At 39.0% G+C, this 19,693-nt stretch overlaps 1 protein-coding gene and 1 long non-coding RNA gene across 4 annotated transcripts in view; both read left to right on the top strand.

The window, feature by feature from the left end:
- The window catches only part of arap1 (ArfGAP with RhoGAP domain, ankyrin repeat and PH domain 1), a 135,825-nt gene that overhangs the window by 38,923 nt on the left and 77,209 nt on the right, over positions 1-19,693 (top strand). For all 3 annotated transcript variants that reach the window (NM_001443052.1, NM_001443053.1, NM_001443054.1), the window contains 1 exon segment: positions 18,499-18,608. In NM_001443052.1, the coding sequence (NP_001429981.1) occupies positions 18,499-18,608 (110 nt within the window).
- Positions 1,730-5,773, top strand: LOC147840736 (uncharacterized). Its single transcript, XR_015510062.1, has 3 exons — positions 1,730-3,587; positions 3,833-4,337; positions 4,398-5,773. It is a non-coding gene; the product is annotated as an uncharacterized LOC147840736 (long non-coding RNA).

Raw genomic sequence — 19,693 nt, 5'->3', positions numbered from 1 at the left:
AGGATTCATAGTGTCAGAGAGACAGACAGAAAAAGGAGAGAGAGACAGAGAGAGAGAGAGAGACCCTGAAGAAGAGAGAGACCGGAGAGAGGAAGAGGTGTAGTGTGAGTGATTTCGGATACTTTTAGGTTTATAATCAAGTTGATCTATGCTGTTTGCCTGGTCTTCATCACCAGGAGAGTATAGAGAATACAGGGAGAGGAGGAGAGAGACCGTAAATCATTAATAAGTGTGTGTATTATGACAGACGCAGATTCATAGAACTGGATTGGAGAGGCATTGTGTGTTATATGCTAATAATTTGCTCTACACATTTGTAAAAGTTATACATTAAAAATCCCCTTAAAATAATAAATAAATATATTAATACTATATTATAAATAGTAGTGTTTCAGTGAACTTGAACAAGTATACTAAAAACATTAATTCTCACTAGTTTTATTAGTATTTTTTGCTTTAAAAAACAAGTTAAATCTTTGTAGACTATAAATACATGTGTACTATATATTAGAGCTGCACAATAAATCGTTAAAAGATCGCAATCTCCATTCGACCCCCAAGACGATCTTAATCCAGCATATGATTCTGTCAATCATTTTTCAAGTTCAGGAGAGAAGCAAAGGCGGCTGCACGAGTCTTCATTGTTTCACACACGTTGCTCAGTGACATTGACACCTCCAAATGATGTTGAATGAGTCACATACTGTATTTATAAGGTATAATTCACCTAAAAATGTCATTTTTGTCTTAATATAATGATGTTTTCATGATTGGGAAATCACACGTGACATGAGCTGCTGACCGTGAGCTATTAGCCTACTTTAGTGAACAGAACCTGCATATGCTGCGAGTAACAGGTAATACAGTTGTAAATAATATTCAGTTTGTGGCACAGAGTGATCGTTTGGGAGCCGCATGCGAAGTATGAACAAGCACTTAGCAGTCAGAATGAAACCGTAAGCATGCACGTCATTTAAATGATCATATCGCATTTTAGAGTTATGATTACGGCAAGCATTTGATGTTTTTTCTTTCATAGCGAACACACAGTTGTGCATGAAAATAAATGTTTACAGTGTCAGTATAACTACTCTAGCCTATATATTGTTGAATATAAACTGATAATAGCAAATATCTGATTTTACCAGTGAATTAAATTGTCTAATATGACAGATTGCAAGCATATATCTCAAACATAATAACTCAACATCAGAATTATTATAAGTAGAATAGAATTATTTATAGAAACCAGTAGACCTACACATAATATTATCATCGATGTTGTGCCATATGTTTGTTTTTACCACACCTTTATTCTACATCTACAGAATCGTGAGAAAATCGTGATCTTCATTTTAAGCAAAAAAATCGCGATTCTCATTTTAGCCAGAATCGTGCAGCTCTACTATATATCATTTATTTAAATATGTGAGCAACAAATTATAGCTCCATTTTATTTAAAAACTATTATATTATTCTTATTTTTTAATTCAACTATAGGGGTGCGGCCGGGTAGGGGGCCTTACAAGACACTGTGCCCAGAGGCCCCTGAGTTCTTAATCCGGCCCTGGCAGTGACCAACTTTAGTTTTAGTTTGAATTGTTTCAAGCTGAGCACTGTATGTGTATTAATAGAGTTTCACACTGTGCAAATAATAGAAGATTGTTTTTTTTATTCAACAGCAACGGATGTAAGATAAAAACAAGATAGATATATTAATAATCTTCCTCTGTGCTACAGGTGCTACAGTTTTGGGGTTATCAGTTGCAGATTGACCGTATTCTTCACTGAAATCCATTAATCTTCTTGGCTTTGAGCTCTCGTTCATTTGCTTTGACCTTTAGATGTTTCCCCCACAGTCCAAACACATGTGCTATAGGGGGAATTGATCAACTAAACTGGCCGTAGTTTGTGTGTGTATGTGTGTGTGTGTGTGTGTGTGTGTGTGTGTGTGTGTGTGTGTGTGTGTGTGTGTGTGTGTGTGTGTGTGTGTGTGTGTGTGTGTGTGTTAATAAGTGTGTATGGGTATTTCCCGGTAGTGGGTTGTGAGTGGAAGGGCATCCGCTGCGCCCAACATATACTTTAATAGTTGCTGGTTCAGTCCGTTGTGACGACCACTGATAAGTAAAGGACTATGCTGAAGGAAAATGAGGGAATGTACTGATGAACATGTTGTTGTTGCCTTGGCTTGACAGTTTAAAACAAAAATAACACCAAGCAATAAATAAACAATAACTAAATACACATCAGCAGCACACTGACAGGGTGTAATGCAAATCAAGGTGCTTGAGGATGAGAATGAGCATAGTGACCGATTAGAGTTCAGCATTTTCACACTCATTTTGGCTGAGCTGATGTGTGGAGCTGATTATTTGACAAAACTATTTGAATTTGATTGTGTGCATGTGATTTATTGACAGTAACTGTTGTCGTTTATTAAAACAGACTTTTTAATGACATTTAAAGTAGTTTTGAAGTGTTTTTTTGCTTGAATATTGAACATATCACATCCAATTTGCAGTGTTTATGTAAAAATATTTGTTTTGTTAATCTTCAGTCTGAGCGTCTGCTTCTGCCTTTGGATTGGCTTCTTCTCTGATGATGTCATTTCGACGGTTCAGACTAGAGATCTGCGCGGGACTAAATTCTGAATCCCGCTCCCGCCAGGTTTTAGTCCGAACCCGACCGCTCCCGCTTATATTCAGCATTTTTTTGTCTTGCTGCCCGCCCTGCCCCGTTTTCTACCTGCCGCACCCATTAACGATCGGGGGAAGAACAAAACTGAAAACCACCCAGCTACAGAGTCCAGACAGCCTATAACGAGCTGTCTGTATAAACACACACACACACACACACACACACACACACACACACACACACACACACACACACACACACACACACACACACACACACACAAGCAACAAGCAACAAGCAAGTGACACACATACAGACACCATCATGCTCTCTCTCATTCTCACACACACACACACACGCTCTCTCTCTCATTCGCGCACACACACATAGACAGCAACAAATTCACAGATACATACGCATGCTCGCTCGCTCAGGGGTCGGGAGTGATATTGATAGACTGCCCGCGCCTGTCCAAAATTATACCATTTAAATGTTTTTAAATTTAAAATGTTTTTTTATTTAATCCCGCAGTTTATTCTGAAATTTATTCCCACGCCGCAAGAAATCTGGTCGGGTCCTGCGGCAGCCGCGGGAATGCAGACCTCTACTTCAGACACAATATTATTAGCCACGCCCCTTTAATGTGTGAGGTAATGATGTGCAAGAGAAAGCCCCGTCTCCCACTCAGTGTTCAGTTTCAGGTGGAAGTACAGTACAGTACATGCTGAAAGTAAAATTGCCAGCAGCTTCTTGTTTATGTGGACTTTAAAGGTATAGTTCAGCCAAAAATGAAAATGAACACATTATTTACTCTGCTAGAGTAATTCCAAACCTTTAAGAGTTACTTTTTCTCTTGAACCCAGAAGAAGATGATTTGAAGAATGCTGAAAACCTGTAACCATTGACTTTCGTAGAAGAAAAACAAATACTATGTAAGTCAATGGTCACAGGTTTCCAGCATATCATCTTTTGTGTTTAATACAAGAAAGACAATCATTGAAGTTGGGAATGATGACAGAGTTTTAATTTTTGAGTGAAAGACATGGGTCTCCCACTGGATTCCTGGAGCTTTGCACAGTTTTGCTCCAACTCGAATCAAACACAGCGGATGCAAATAAGTTGTTCAAAAGAGTCTCGAACACCTTGATTGGTTGCATCAGCTGTGTTTGATTAGGGTTGGAGCAAAACTGTGTAGAGCTGCGGCCCTCCAGGAATTGAGACCTATGATTTAAAACATTTAGGTAGATTTTAAACTCAGGCAATTTCAATGTACAATTTCTTTTCATCATCTATTCCTGGACTAGATATCTCAATAGTAAAAATATGGTTCCAAGTTTTCTAGAAATTTGGATCATATTCAGTATTGCAAAATTAAAAACTAAATTCAGATTGTGCAGAAAGTAGGTCAGAGGTCATCCACAGGGAAGTGTAGATGATCTTTGAAAAGTGCAGCAGGTAACACTTTGCAGTCTCATTAGTAAATGTTAATGCATTAACATCAACAGTGAGTAAAAGCCAGTTACAGTTGCTTTTAATATTAGTTCACAAAATACAACAGAATTCTATTGGCGATTAAGACCATTTAATATAACAATTGCAGCTTTTTTTCTGCATTAATAAGCATTAACTAAAAAATGAACATCACCCAAGGTATAAATACTTTTGTAGTTTTCATTAGAGCTGCATCGATATTGCACTGTGTGCATCCGCAATAGTCACATCGCAATGATATGCAATGTTGAGTTGACTTTGCAGTGTAGTTTTTACATTTACATATACAAACCCATAAGGCATGCACTGTTTATTTCACTTGTATCTTTGCTTTGTGGCATTTATCTATGCTTATGGTTTATTACATGTTATGCATTATTTACTGCCCTACCAGGGCTGGAGTGGGACTCCTTTTTTGCTCTGGAGTTTCAAGCCTTAGACCGGCCCACCTTAATCGACGACTGACCATATTAAAATAACGTTATTTCCCATTCAGTTTCTAATGACACTAACACGTCTTTTTCAAGGACACAGCTGCTTTAGAACTTCAAATGGTTTTCATAAATATGAGAACATTAATTCTTTATAGATATCCAGTCCTTTGTAACGGTCGTCTCACACACACACGCACGCACGCACGCACGCACGCACGCACGCACACACACACACACACACACACACACACACACACACACAAATGTACCTCTACATAAGTAACCAAAAGTGTACACAAGTACAAAAGTAATAAGTGTTTCTCTGTTATCTGCTGATATTGATGTCTAATCTTTTTCTCCCATTTTTAGATTTCTGATCAAGTTATGTCAGATTTATTAATGTAGTGAATCATCTGATTTTCATTGAGCAGATGTAATTTTCATTAATATTAATTAATATTCACTAAGTCGCCGCTGTTTGGGGTGGAATGATTACTTAGTTACATCATTAACCTGCGGGCTGCATTTTGCTCACGGGGCTGCGAGAAAATAAATAAAAAGAGCGGGGCTCCGGCAAAATAATGAATAAAAATAGTGTGGCTATGGTTAAATATATAAATAAATGAAAAAAGTGCAACTGCTGAGAGTGCAAGCAGCTAGGGACACCGGCCCTTGCGGCCAAAAAACGGACCGGCCCACTGGAAGCTCTCCCGGTGCTCCTGATTAGCCAATCCAGGCCTGTGCTGAATACATTCGGTAACACTTTAGGGACTAATTCTCACAATTAAGTATTAGCATGCATGTTATTGAGATATTGGCTGCTTATTTGTACTTATAAAGCACATGTTCTGTATGATCTTATTCAACATCTCTAATCCTACCCAACGCCTAAATTTTGCTGTAATGTAATCGCATTGGCTGAAATCGCGATTGCGATTGCGATATGATTAATCATGCAGCACTACTACCAAATCCCTTAATCTACATTAATAACTATAAAGTATATATCGCAGAAAAGCTAAATATGGTAAAGTCAGATTTTTCCAATATCATGCAGCACTAGTTTTAGCATAAATTTAGGGAAATTAATTAATGTTAGATTGAATTTTACTGTAGCATTAATTAACAAAAAACACAATATAAATAGTTACAGAATGTTGTCACCTAGATCAGGTGTTCTCAAAGTGGGGGTTGGGACCCCCTGGGCGGGTCACGACACAATGAAGAGGGGTCGCTTAGTGATTTCCAAAAATATCATATATTTTATTAAACTATTAGAATGACCCTATTTTATCTATAACCTGCAGAAGATAAAACGAGTATTTAATAGTTACATAAAAACAACATGTAAATAAAAAGCCTCCAATTCTTTTTCCATTGGATTGCGACTTGTGTCAAGCCATCAGAACCGAACTGAACTAAAAACCGTGCTAAAAAACCCAGGTATGTGTTGAGCTGCAGGCTAACTGTACTGTTGCATCCCTACTCCAGATATAAACAATATCTTGTCTGCTAGATTACTACTAAAATGTCAATAAGTCACTCTGTTAATCTGTAGAGTTGAATGTTCAACATCAGAAGTGGACAGAGCAGAGTTTAACATCCCATAATGCAATTCACAACCAAAGCATCACCACAAAATACTGATATTTTTACAGTGTGTGTCCAGACACATGCATATATATTATACTATAACTTTATACCGTAACGGCAATCGTGGTGTGCATTTTTCTACTGCACAAATCTTTTTATGGTCACAAACGCGAGTGGAATGATCACACTGTTGAGCCCTGGACTGTGTGTTACCACTTTCACGCTGTGAATGCACTTTATCTGACACTTGTTGGTTCACACACACAAGCGATCAGCCATCAGGGCGAGTGTTCATTAACTTTCACATGGCGGTCGCTGGTAAACTCCTGACGTGTTTTTAGAGAGCGCTCTGCATATGAATCTGCTCATTTCTAAGTGTTCTAGTGAATGACGGTTCATTCAGGGTGAAGGTAGAGCTGTGCAATTAATCAGAAATTAGATTTAGATTTCTGTTTTCCTGTAGTTATGAGAAATCATTAATCAGGATAAAGCGATTATTGCATAAAATCCCGCCTCCTGTAATCAGTCTGCATTCAGGCCTATGCAAAGCTCAGTTTCATGCGCCTCGTTTATTGACATGTATTCGTTTCATTCATGGTTTTAAAAGCGCAGAATGTGATGTTGTGTGCATGTGCTCGGCTTCAAAGTCAAATTATGCAAAAAAAAAAATAATGTTAATGCAGGGTTTAAAGCCAGCTGTGTGTCAGCTGTGTGTGAATATCTCCAGCCTCTACTGATCTACATGAATTAATTGTATTTATTATAATCAGACTTGATGCAGAAACACTATGATTGACATTCTCCCTCTGTACGTGTCATCAGAGGGGGAAAGCCCCGCCCACTAGTGCCCATCTCTCCATCTCATTAGCATAAACAGCAGCCCTGAGTGAGAAGCAGCCGTCTGTCCAGTGTTTGAGCTGCTGAAGATGATGTCAGCATAGACTAAGAGGATTATAGATGTAGTTTTAGATGGGGATGCACTAATCGCGATACTTGGACTGGATATTAATCCAGTGTTGGCATCCTAATGTTGGAGATCAACATTCACATGCTTAAACTCATGTTCAGTTCAGCGCTTCCCTCCGCCGCTCCTGTCAATCACGCTTCATTCATTCACAATTCAAACTGTGTGTCTCGTTCATGACAGGAAACACTCTCTCCAAGACTAATTGTTCCTGTTAGTTTTAATAATCAGTGAATGAATGCATTTAGTTCTGCATTAAATTTTGACCTGTAACATGGAGTTTATTGCTGTTTTTCAATCATGTTGTGTCTGTCAGATTAGCAGATCAGCATTCACAACACTGGAGTAGAGAAGGTCATTACCTGCTCTTCACACTTAAAGCAGGCCTACCTGAAACTTTAAATAAGAAAAGCCTCAAAAACACACTGGACAGATCCTCAACACACTGATTTCCTCCCTTTGTGCTGCTCAGTTTTGAAAGTGTCCGCATGCTGGATGATGTGAGCTCGCTGTGTGCTGTGCAGCTGAGCAGAGCAAGAAAGTTTTAATTGGCTTTGTTTTATGTTCACTCGAGTTATTCCTACCGGGGGCTGTTTGCTCTGTGAATCTGACAACACGAAAATAAGTAAAAGAATGGCATGCATTGGTTACTTTTGTCCGTCTCATCATCTGCACGAGCATGAATTAACGAGCTGTTATTCTGCCGCTGGACATTACTGAAGCGGAGAAAGCAACACTAGTTTGATCATGTATAAATATCATTATAACTATATTGTATAAATATGATTATAACTAGGTCTACAGCAACCTGATAATCAAAAACCAAATGACATGATATCACAGGCGATTGTCTTCTGACTGTAGACACTTCTCATATAAGTTAGCTTGAGAAGCATACAGCACTATTTGATCTATATAATTTGTAAAATAAACATTTGCAGGTTAAAGAAACAGCATAGGAGGGGCCTTGGTGCAGATGTAAAGTTTAAAAGGTGTATTTGTATATAGAGAGGCATGGGTAACTAGATAGAATAGACAGATAGGCTGATCTCTGCAGCAGCTGCCGAAGAGCTGCACGCTGCAGACGCAGCTGGTGTGAAAGGCAAACGCCTGCGTGCTGCTACTGCTCGACATACGTGCTGCTCACGCTCTGCTCACGCGCCGCTGACGCTTGCAATGTGAAACAGGCGTTATGTTCATCAAACCACTCTGTCACCAGTCTTTCTGTGTGTGTTGGTATATTATCACACTAATGCACTGCACCACCTTCAGGACACAATGCGTGACCCATTGGGTTACATGGAGCTCCAGAATGGTTGGGTAGTGCTTTGCAGTGACTTAACACCTATCTAGTGCAAGTATTGGGCCAAGGAAGTGCCCTAATATTGAGCCCAAACCATCACTGATCCACCCCATGCTTCACTCTGGGCATCAGCAGTCAGGGTGGGACGCCTCATTGGGGCTTCTCCACACCATAACTCTCTCAGATGTGGGAAAGACGGTGAGGGTGTACTCATCAGAGAACAATACATGTTTCACATTATCCACAGCCCCAGATTTTCACTGCTGGCACCATTGAAACATTGGCAGGAGTGAGCAAAGGTTTGGCTACAGCAGCCGGCCATGTATATTAACCCAGTGGATCTCCAGACCAACAGTTCTGCTGGAAACATGTAGAGTCGAGCTGCACATGTCAGCCGAGCATCCGCTTCCTCTTCCGTCCACAGTTCCTCCTGCTGGATGTGGTTCTTCTTCTTGGTGGTTTGCTGACATTACTCTGGACTAGGGTTGTAACGGTATGAATTTTTCACGGTATGATAATCGTCTAAAACAATACCACGGTTTGACGGTTTCGCGGTATACGGTATGTTACAAATGTTACAAAATAATAGAACAGTGAATCAAATTTGACTTTTTCCAAATAATATATTTTTAGTTACTATAAACAACACCACTTACAATGAACAAATAAAAATAAGAAAATAATAAATAATGTGTCAAAGTCCAAATAAAGTCCAAATAAACATGGTGCAAATCCTCAGTAAAAAATAGATATAAATATTTACTATACTATAAATAGTTACATAATGAAACTAGATTCAATATGGAACATCCTTAGGTTTTATGTGCCAGCATGGATATGGTTGTCTGTGGATATGGATTTGGATATGGTTGTCTGCAATGCAGACAAACAGCTGCATCTTCATTTGCGTCTTTTGAAAACAGCAAGAGCAGCAGTTCGTCTTTGCTGTGTCACTGTTTTGTCATGTTTCTGTGCTGCTGTGGATGCAAAAGTACTTAGTATGAGAATTATTTCATGCAAAACTTTTTTTTTTTTGCGTTTTATTTAGCCGCGCATAAATGTATGCCTATCTCTCATTCCGTGTTGTTCAAAAAGCTCATGTTGGTCCACAAACAAAAGCGAAACCTATGCTTATTGGTTGTGATATAGCGAGTTTGAACCAATCTGGGCATGGAGGAGGGACAATGCATCAATGTATCATGTCTGGTTTGTCCGGAGACACAGTGACGAGCGTTTCTTTGTCAAATCAGCGTTGTCAAATGTTGATGACGTAAACGCACTGATTCCGGAGCCTCTGAAAGTCCGCGAATGTTATGTGATACAGCACTGGAAAGCTGAGATTCTCTTCTTTATGCCAATCTTTGAATTGTATGAATCGGATCAGCGGATCAAAAGTTATTAAACATTTAAGAGCAATACTTATTTTTAGCCGCGGGCGGCTGTCTCGGTCTTTAAGGGTTAAAACCGTTGATATGCAATTGTTCATGGTATGATAATCGTGCACGTTCAAATCGTGGTAGACCGTCATACCGGTATATTGTTACAACCCTACTCTGGACACTGCAGCTCTTGAGCGTGACGGCTTGCTGTCTTGGTCACATATCAGACGAGCACCAACACTCTGTCCTCTTCTGAACTCTGATACGTCACTCATGTTGTGTGCATTGCAGTTTATGAAGCTAACCTGTTCTGTTCTCCTCTGCTGATGAACTCGTCACACTCTGCTCTACCGCTGGAGTGAAGATTGAACACCAGCCGCTCACATTTAGCAATCAAACTGTGCTTTTTCTTTTCATGATGCTTCTCTAATTAATTTGTGTAAAATGTTAAGGAAAGCAATACTCGATTAGGTATGTGTTGCTGTTAGGGATACTCATTTCGGTTAATTTTGCTAACTGACAACCGCCGCTCATTAATCGGTTATTAACGGGTAACTGGTCTGATTACTATCAATTTTATATTAAACAAATTGACGTGTCTATTTTGTGTCTGACACATTAAATATTGCATTTTAAAATACTGATTTATTTTTATATGCTAGCATATTAATAATAGAACATAAAAACAGAGCATCTTCACGCACCTGCAGTGTTTAACACAGAAGAACAGAATAAACTAAATAAAATGAATAAAATAAATAGGACTGCCCTCAATTATTTTCACTTCAATAATTAATTTATTTTACAAAACGAAAACACTGACTGATTATTTTTAATAACCGGCATAGGCTGTTTTTTTCCAATCATATTTTTGTCTTTCGTCAAATAAAAATTACGGATTTCCTCAAATCACTCGCTCCACGGAAAATATGCATTTATTTAATGCCCCGCTGTTATTATTATAATCACAAAACCTTTTTACATTTTTAATAGAAATCATTATTTTAAAGATTATGTCTTGATATGGTTTCCTCTCCCTCGCGGTTCAAGTGCGCGCTGCGTGATGAAAAGACAGCAACGCGCGCATATGTTGACTTTTTGTAAACAGTTGTGTTGTTTAAATATGATATTGCATTAATGTGCATACATGCTTTATAAGCTGTAAAATAAAAGGTAAAGCCTATTTGTTGCGTTTATGATGCAGATCCAGGTCAACATCAGCGCTTTTTTTGGCATCAACACGTCTGTTAAACAGCTTATTCTTCTTTCATTTTGCTTCTTTGGCAAATGTGTCTGTAGGCACGGGTTATACGTTATCATCCCGCAAGTCAAATATGTCTTGCAGTTGAACAAGGGCCCGAAAATAAGGCGCAAGGAAAACAAGGAAAACAGAAGAGAAGAAGTGCGGTCCTCTTATGAAACAACTGAATCAGCTGGGTATCGATTGTGCAAAAGTGTTGCTGTCTGTGTTGTTACAATTGTAATATTTAATAATATTGTGATATTCAAGATTTGTACATTCATACAGCTCTGGATAACTTAAAACAGCGATTAGACCTTCAGAGCGGTGTTAATGCGTTCTGAAGTAAAGCGAAACGGCTATAAACTCCAGCATGATAGAGTGATTATATGCAGAGTCATACTTTATCTATAAATAAAGTATAACTATAGAAACTGTGTTCATCTTAACTGAAAGCTTCTGCGTGTTTGCTGACTTCACGCATCGCGCACCTGTCAGTCAGTCAGCACGTAACGCCCAAGGGTTAGACAGATAGCGCACAGCACTATACGGTTACAGAAAAGCTTGTGCTGTTATAATCCACTTACCTTTTAATACGTTTTGATGCGATTATAATCCGCTATTAAAAACAACAACAATAACTGAATGTTTTGAATGGGTAATGTAGCCGTGGCGGGATGCATTTTGGTCCCCGCCATGGAAGAATGAATGTAGCAGAAACCAAGCTCTTTAAAAGTTCTCTGTAGTTGTCTTGACAACACAAACTGCTGCTCTGGGATGAGCCGCGTGCAAAAGATGCCCCTCTTAACGCAAAGGCGCATTCAATCGGCCACTTATGCAGCCAAACTAAAAATATATAAAATAATAATTTTAATCGTTTAACTGGTCACCAACACACCCTTTCTGTTAACGGTTAATCGATTATTTTGAGCATCCCTAGTTGCGGTGATATTTCAGTCAATCACTCACATTTTAAAGATTTTTTTATGAGTAGCTTTTTCTCAGGTTAAAGCATTAAAATGAGGACTGAATCTTTGATCCGTGATCTGTCACACTAACAGAAAGGTGTATTTGCTTCTCTCTTTGTCAATGCTGGCAGGATGAAGTGGTTTCTGTTTTCACAATGACACACGAGCAGTGAAACTGTAGTCATCTCAGTCAGTCTCTGATCTATATATGGAGGTGCATATGGAAGCTGATGGTCATGAGGGAAAACCAGTGCTGTTTCATGCATGGATGAATCCTGTTTTACCACTTTTACAAGGTGTCTGCAGGATGCAGAGGTCGCGTTAACCGAATATTTTCCATCATTGACTGATTTTTTTTTAGCAGTGATGGAAAAATCTGAAGGTGATCCGTCATTTTGACGGGTTATGCTGAGGGGGATCAATTGTAATTTGTAGCTAACTGTAATTCCCACTCCTGTCCAGCTGATGGCGATTGCCTTGGTTTTGTCTCCTCCTTGTCACCGCTGCGTACAGTTGCAAAAAGTCACAGCAGCTAAGTGTGAGAAGATCCTTTAAACGGCCAAATAGTTGTGATATTAATAATAAAGGTGGAAAAAAAGAGGAAGTGATGCAGTGGACGATGAAGAACAAACAGACAAAAATACGATCCAACCAAGCGGCAGCTAGCAAGAAGGTCAGGTTTAATAATAATAATAATTCATTTTATTTGTAAATGGCGCCTTTCTAGACACCCAAGGTCGCCTTACAATAAGCATCAGCAGACATGCTAAACAGATTAAACATTACTAAAAACAATCATTGACCAAACGGGTTAAAACACAATAGCGAATATAAAAGATCATAATAAAAACATGATAAAAACATTGTTAAGTAAAAGCCTGCTTAAAAATATGGGTCTTTAGACAGGATTTAAAAGTGTGAAGACTATCACTGCTCCTAAGATCTACTGGAAGTGAGTTCCATAGCCGAGGAGCCATAGAGCTGAAGGATCTGTCTCCCATTGTGCTCAATCGAGTGCGAGGTGGTGCCAGGGTGAAGTTGTTGGCTGATCTAAGGGTACGAGAAGGGGTGTAGATATGGAGAAGTTCAGTGAGATATTGAGGAGTGAGATTATGAAGTGCCTTGAAAGTTAGAAGTAATATTTTAAAATCAATTCAATACTTTACTGAAGCCAGTGAGGCTGATAGAGGAGTGGTGTGACGTGCTCGTGAGATGGGGTCCTACAGATGACACGAGCTGCATGGTTCTGAACCACTTGGAGTTTATGGAGAAGTTTGGAAAAGTCCAGAAAGAAGTGCATTACAGTAGTCTAGACGTGAAGTAACTAATGCGTGGATGAGAATGGCTGTGTTATTGGTTGTGAGAGAAGGGCGGAGACGAGTGATATTACGCAGGTGGAAATATGCAGAACGTGTAATATTATTAATGTGACCTTCAAATGAGAGTGTGCTATCCAAGATGACACCCAAACTCTTTACCTGCACAGAGGGAAAAATTGTGCCGTTATCAATGTCTATAGTGAAATGATCAGCTTTATCCAAAACACTTTTAGTGCCGATGAGAAGGGCTTCAGCCTTGTCGCTGTTAAATTTTAAAAAGTTAGCTGAAAGCCAGATTTTTATTTCAGCTAAACATCTGCTCAAAGCAGGAGGAAAAGAACTGGAGGGCTTGGTGGACAGGTAGAGTTGAGTGTCGTCAGCATAACAGTGAAATTGTGTGTTGTATTTTCTGAAAATGTGACCAAGAGGCAGGAGATATATGATTAACAGAAGTGGACCCAGTACAGAACCCTGTGGGACACTAGTAGTGACAATCTGCGATCTTGACTTAAAATCTTTAATTTGAACAAACTGAGTACGATCAGCGAGAAATGACTTCAGGTTTATTGTTTTTCTGTTGACGTTCTTGTGCACTACAAAATAATTTATTTATTTTTATTATTATTAGTTTTTTGCAATCAGTAAACGTTTATTATTATTTGTTTTGTCCTTTGTGTTATAGGATATGTATGCTGTTTGCATTTCATTCAAAGGTTAAACGCAGTGCCTACACTTTGTGTTTACGTTATAGCCTGCGTTTGCTGTTATATCAGCTCAAATGGTTGTAATACCATGCATCAAGTACCAATGTAATACCAAAAGGTTTTATACGAAGGTATATGAAGAGTGGCGCCAGCTCCAGGCTGAATTCTGGCTCTGATGCTGTAGCTTCAGCTCGCGTACGGCCGTCGCATCTGGCCTGATTGACTCAGGCCGGAATCGGGCAGTGAGTCCACAGGCATCCGAGTAAGGCAGCCGGAGTCTGCGGCAGGTGATAATCTAGCCGGGACTAGCCCGAGTGTATTTTGCTATCTGGGGTGCGTTGGAGTGCGTTGTGAGCACTACCGGACTCAGAGGAGTGCCCCCGCAGTCTCCTTTAATGCATTTGATTACGCACAGGCAAGCACCCAGTTCAGGTCGACGCTGGAGGAAGGTATGAGTTCAGGCAGATATAAGTTATTGTTCAATTGTCAAATAAATAAATGAATAATTTAGCAAGTTCATTATTAAAATATGAATGAAGTCTGCAAATTAAATAACGATCAATAATAAGTTATGACGGAAATTTTACAACCCTCTCCGTCAAAAGGACGGACAATGAGAAAGTGTAACGCAACCTCTGGCAGGATGTATCAGGAAGTTTCAGCTTAAAATACCCATCAGATTACTTATTACACAATGCAGAATATGCACATTTTGAGCTCAAAGAAACCTGTTGCTGTTTCTGTAGCCTGTGTCTTTAAATGCAAATGAGCTTCTTCACCCCACCCTCCACCTACGTGTGTGTGTGTGTGTGTGTGGCTGATTATAGGGAGCTGAACACATCTTAAACTTTTAAAGTTTCTTTGCAAATCTTACATGTGTTACTAAGGACACATGTCAATACATGCCTGTCAATCAATTCGGTGAAAACTGCACTATTGGGCCTCAAAATCACTGGGACTTGGATCCTATTTTAACATCAGGATTTAAAAAAGAGACTTGTTGTGTTTCTGTCACTCCAGTATGGCTGTAGACACAACACAGTTCTGTCCACACAGCTTACAAACGTAGATTTTGCATCATCGGTGCCCTGTGAATTCTTCACTTCTGAATCTTATCCAGGAGTTTTTGAGGAGTTGGCAAAGGCTTCATTCATGACACAGTATTTAGCAGATGTTTTGTGTTGTGAAACAGACTATAAATGGTGTGTAGTTCCGCTGGTCCGCAGGGGTCTCAGGAAACACTATTGTTTGACCGTCCACAAGGACCTGATCTTTAACACACACGAGGAAATGTGCTTCCAGTCCGATAAACATTAAACATTTAACAAACACTGCACAGATGCTGAAATAAACTTCCTGTGGTCACTGTAGGCTGAATGTGGCCAAATTTACCAGCATGTACTCTGTTTACACCATTATAAAGGGTTTACTGTCTCAGAAAACACTCCTGAGTATTTCTTTTACCTCCTTAATTGGACTTGCAGGTTTTTTGTGGCAAAGCATGGTGCGTTTGTGATAAGAAGTTTCACAGAAGTGTTCATTTTAGCTTGAACTATACCTTTAGTTACAGAGTGTTTATTTTTTAGGTGAGCTATCCCTTTAATTATATGTATATATCAGGGTTCAACGCTAAGGATTTTTTCTACTGGCCCAATCGGACCAGTGGTTCAGATTTTTACTTGCCCTGCCAATATTTTCACTGGCCCCACTAAAAAAAGTAAATTTCTTAGCCACAAATAAAAAAAATGTGCCAAATGTTTGTATATATAGAATTTAAATATTTCAAAATTTTTAATAAATGTGTAATGAGCAAAATTCAAAGTGTTTTGAAACAAAACATGGCTAAAGACCTGCCAAACTGATGGCAAACTGTACAAAAGATCACTAATTTTTTTTAGTCGTGGTGTACCCTCGTATATGTCTGCTTCCAAGATGTTAGAAACAAATGTATTCCTTTAGCATCATCATTTGATGTCATCGCCATGTTGCTGTCTCTTCACTGTACTGATAACGTGCTCACAACATCCAATCAGATAAGAAGAACTGAGAAGGTAGCATTTGAAGGCTTGAAAATACGAACTGTTTCTCAATTCTAGAACTTTATTTGAACGCAATTGACAAATAGTCACAGGCAAATTAAACTTTAGTAACAAGGAAGCAGTATCTAGTATAACTATCCTGTCTACTGTCCCGAGCATCTCACACGCTGGCCCCGGGCCATCGGGCAGTCCTTATTGTTGAGCCCTGTATATATATATATATATATATATATATATATATATATATATATATATATATATATACACATACAGTTGAAGTCAGAATTATTAGCCCCATTTTGAATTATTATTTTTTTGAATATTTCCTTAATTATGATAAACAGAGCAAGGAAATGTTCACAGTATGTCTGATAATATTTTTTCTTCTAGAGAAAGCAAGAATAAAAGCAGTTTTTAATTTTTTAAAAACCATAAAAGGGACAATATTATTAGACCCTTTAAGCAAATTTTTTTTTCCGATAGTCCACATACAAACCATCATTATACAATAACTTGCTTAATTACCCTAACCTGCCTAGTTAACCTTATTAACCTAGTTAAGCCTTTTAATGTCACTTTAAGCTGTGTAGAAGTGTCTTGAAAAAGAACTAGTCTAATATTATTTACTGTCATCATGGCAAAGAGAAAATAAATCAGTTATTAGAGATGAGTTATTAACACTATTATGTGCAGAAATGTGTTGAAAACAAGCTTCTCTCCGTTAAACAGAAATTGGGAATAAAATTAAACAGGGTGGCAAATAATTCAGGGGGGCTAATATTCTGACTTCAACTGTATATACACTGTAAAACCCACCAAAAAACTCAAACCATTTAAAGAAACCGATTGCAACAAACCATTAAAGTTCAAAATCTAATGCTAATCAGTGCTGTGAACTCACTACATTTAAGTAATAGAAGCAATTTGAGCACATTAAAACACAATAAATGAAGAGAACTCAAACCAACTGAGTGCTGTAAAACCCAATATGTTAAGGCAACTCAAACAGTTTGAGGAAACCGATTACTACAAACATTTGAGTTAAACTAATCAATACGAGTACGGTGAACTTACTCCATTTAAGCTGAAGTAATGAGTAGGCCCACATGGAATCTGTGCACACCGATTTTCGCAGATTTTTAGCCCATCTTTAATTCTGTTTATTTACTTGAGTATATGTGTTTAAATCTATTTTTATTCAGTTTTTAAAGTAAGTACAGTAATATTATTGACTAATGTGAAAATGTTCATCTGATTTATGTACAATGCAGTGTGTGCAGTAACATTTTCTGTCTTTTAGCAGAGATATTATATGAGAGACTTGCTTTGTTTATCAAATAAAGTGAATCTAATTGGGTTTGCATTTTAAACATTAAATAAAAATTAAAAAGATAATATTTTTATTTCATATATTAAAGTTTATAATAATTCAGCAGAAATCCACAGATTTTTACCAAAATTACCTGCAGAATTACCAAAAAACGTCTGCAGATTCTGTCTGGCCCTAGTAATGAAGTATTTAATGAACTCTCTACCTTCATATATAAAATACTAAAAACTCTCTTCCAATATATAAAATAAGTATAATAAACAGTAATAATGAAATTGACAGGCGATGCAGTGGCGCAGTAGGTAGTGCTGACATCTCGCAGCAAGAAGGTCGCTGGTTGGAGCTTCGGCTGGGTCAGTTGGTGTTTCTGTGTGGAGTTTGCATGTTCTCCCTGCGTTCGCATGGGTTTCCTCCAGGTGCTCCGGTTTTCCCCAACAGTCCAAACACATGCGTAGTGTATGAGTGTGAATGATTGTGTATGGGTGTTTCCCTGTGATGGGTCGCAGCTGGCAGGGCATCCGCTGCGTAGAACATGTGCTGAATAAGTTGTCGGTTCATTCCGCGGTGGTGACCCTGGATTGATAGGGGGACTAAGTGACAAGAAAATGAATGAATTAATAAAAATAATAAAAATATTTTGACCAATAATCTCTAATAACAGGACCATTCCATAATAAACAGGTGTGCGAACTACCCCTTTAATGACAGAACGTTCACTTTTGCAGGAACTATCCCTTTAATTATACAATGTATAAGTTGTTCCTTAATGATTAAATGTCATTTTTTGCGTGAACTGACCCTTTAATGTGCTCAGTTTGTGTAGCTGTCAGTGTGTGTGTGTGTTCACCTGACTTCTCTCAGCACAGGTGTTTTGGTGGATCTTTATCATAAACCTGTTGTATCAGGTGTTTCTAAACTCTCACAGGCGTGCAGAGACACGACTGAAGACACACACACACACACACACACTTGTCCCGCTCTCTCTCTGTTCAGTCTTGGTCTTCGCTCATGATGAAGAAGCTGTATCGGATGATCAGTGTTGTGCGCAGGTTTTCTTCTGGTACTGATGAATCTTCTGTGTGTGTGTGTGGCTCCAGTGCTCCTGCAGATGATCCAGCAGGTCCGGATCCAGTGCCAGACATTCCTCCGCGGGTCAGACCTGCACACGACAGCCTGAGGAGAGACGCCCCGCCGCCACACAAAAACAGTGAGTTGAACATTCAATGTTAGATTACATCTAAAGGAGACCTATTCTGCCCCCATTACCCATTACTATTACTGTGTGTGTGTGTGTGTGTGTGTGTGTGTGAGTGTGTGTGTGTGTGTGTGTGTGTGTGTGTGTGTGAGTGTGTGTGAGTGTGTGTGAGTGTGTGTGAGTGTGTGTGTGTGTGAGTGAGTGTGTGTGAGTGTGTGTGAGTGTGTGTGAGTGTGTGTGAGTGTGTGTGAGTGTGTGTGAGTGTGTGTGAGTGTGTGTGAGTTTGTGTGAGTGTGTGTGAGTGTGCGTGTGCGTGCGTGTGAGTGTGTGTGTGTGAGAGAGTGTGTGTGTGTGTGTGTGAGTGTGTGTGTGCGTGTGCGTGTGTGTGTGTGTGTGTGTGTGTGTGTGTGTGTGTGTGTGAGTGAGTTTGAGCTGGGATTAGCACACAGATAATGTTCTCCAGCTCTCTGAAACTGACACTTTCAGGCTTTGATCCTAATTTTGGTGTTTGACTGTCGCTTTAAATGCAAATGAGATTGTGCTCTTTTTCGGAAGAGGGCGGAGCTACAGACTTTTGTGCGTCACCAGCGTGCAAGACAGTAAAGTCTAGATCGGATATGCGGCCGGCCGGAAGTGCGATATGCACATTTATAAAGCAGCATTTTTAAATGACACTGTATGACAATAATTAATATTTTTACAGTACTGTGATGGTTGGGTTTAGGGTTGGGTTGGGGGTAGGCGTTAAAAAATACATTTTATTGGGTAATTTAATAGATAACATAACTAATACTTGGTACAACAACTGTTTTTACATTAGTGTGATGGTTGGGTTTAGGGTTGGGGTGAGGGTAGACGTTAATGAAATACAACAAATGAGAAATTTAATAAATAATAGAAATATATTTTTCGTTAACTTCCGGCCGCAAACGTATCTGCTCTAGCAACAACCGTGCAAGACACGCAGGACAGTACACCGGATGGTTTTGTCACTAAAGTTTAATTTGACTGTGACTGTTTGTCAATTGCGTGCAAATACAGTCAGGGGCGATCACAGCGAACACGGTTTATATGTTGAGGGGCACCTTTTTTGAATT

Source organism: Danio rerio, chromosome 15 (genome assembly GCF_052040795.2).
Source record: "Danio rerio strain M-AB ecotype USA chromosome 15, GRCz13ab, whole genome shotgun sequence".
NCBI lineage: Eukaryota > Metazoa > Chordata > Actinopteri > Cypriniformes > Danionidae > Danio > Danio rerio.
This window is presented reverse-complemented; position numbering and strand designations above follow the sequence as displayed.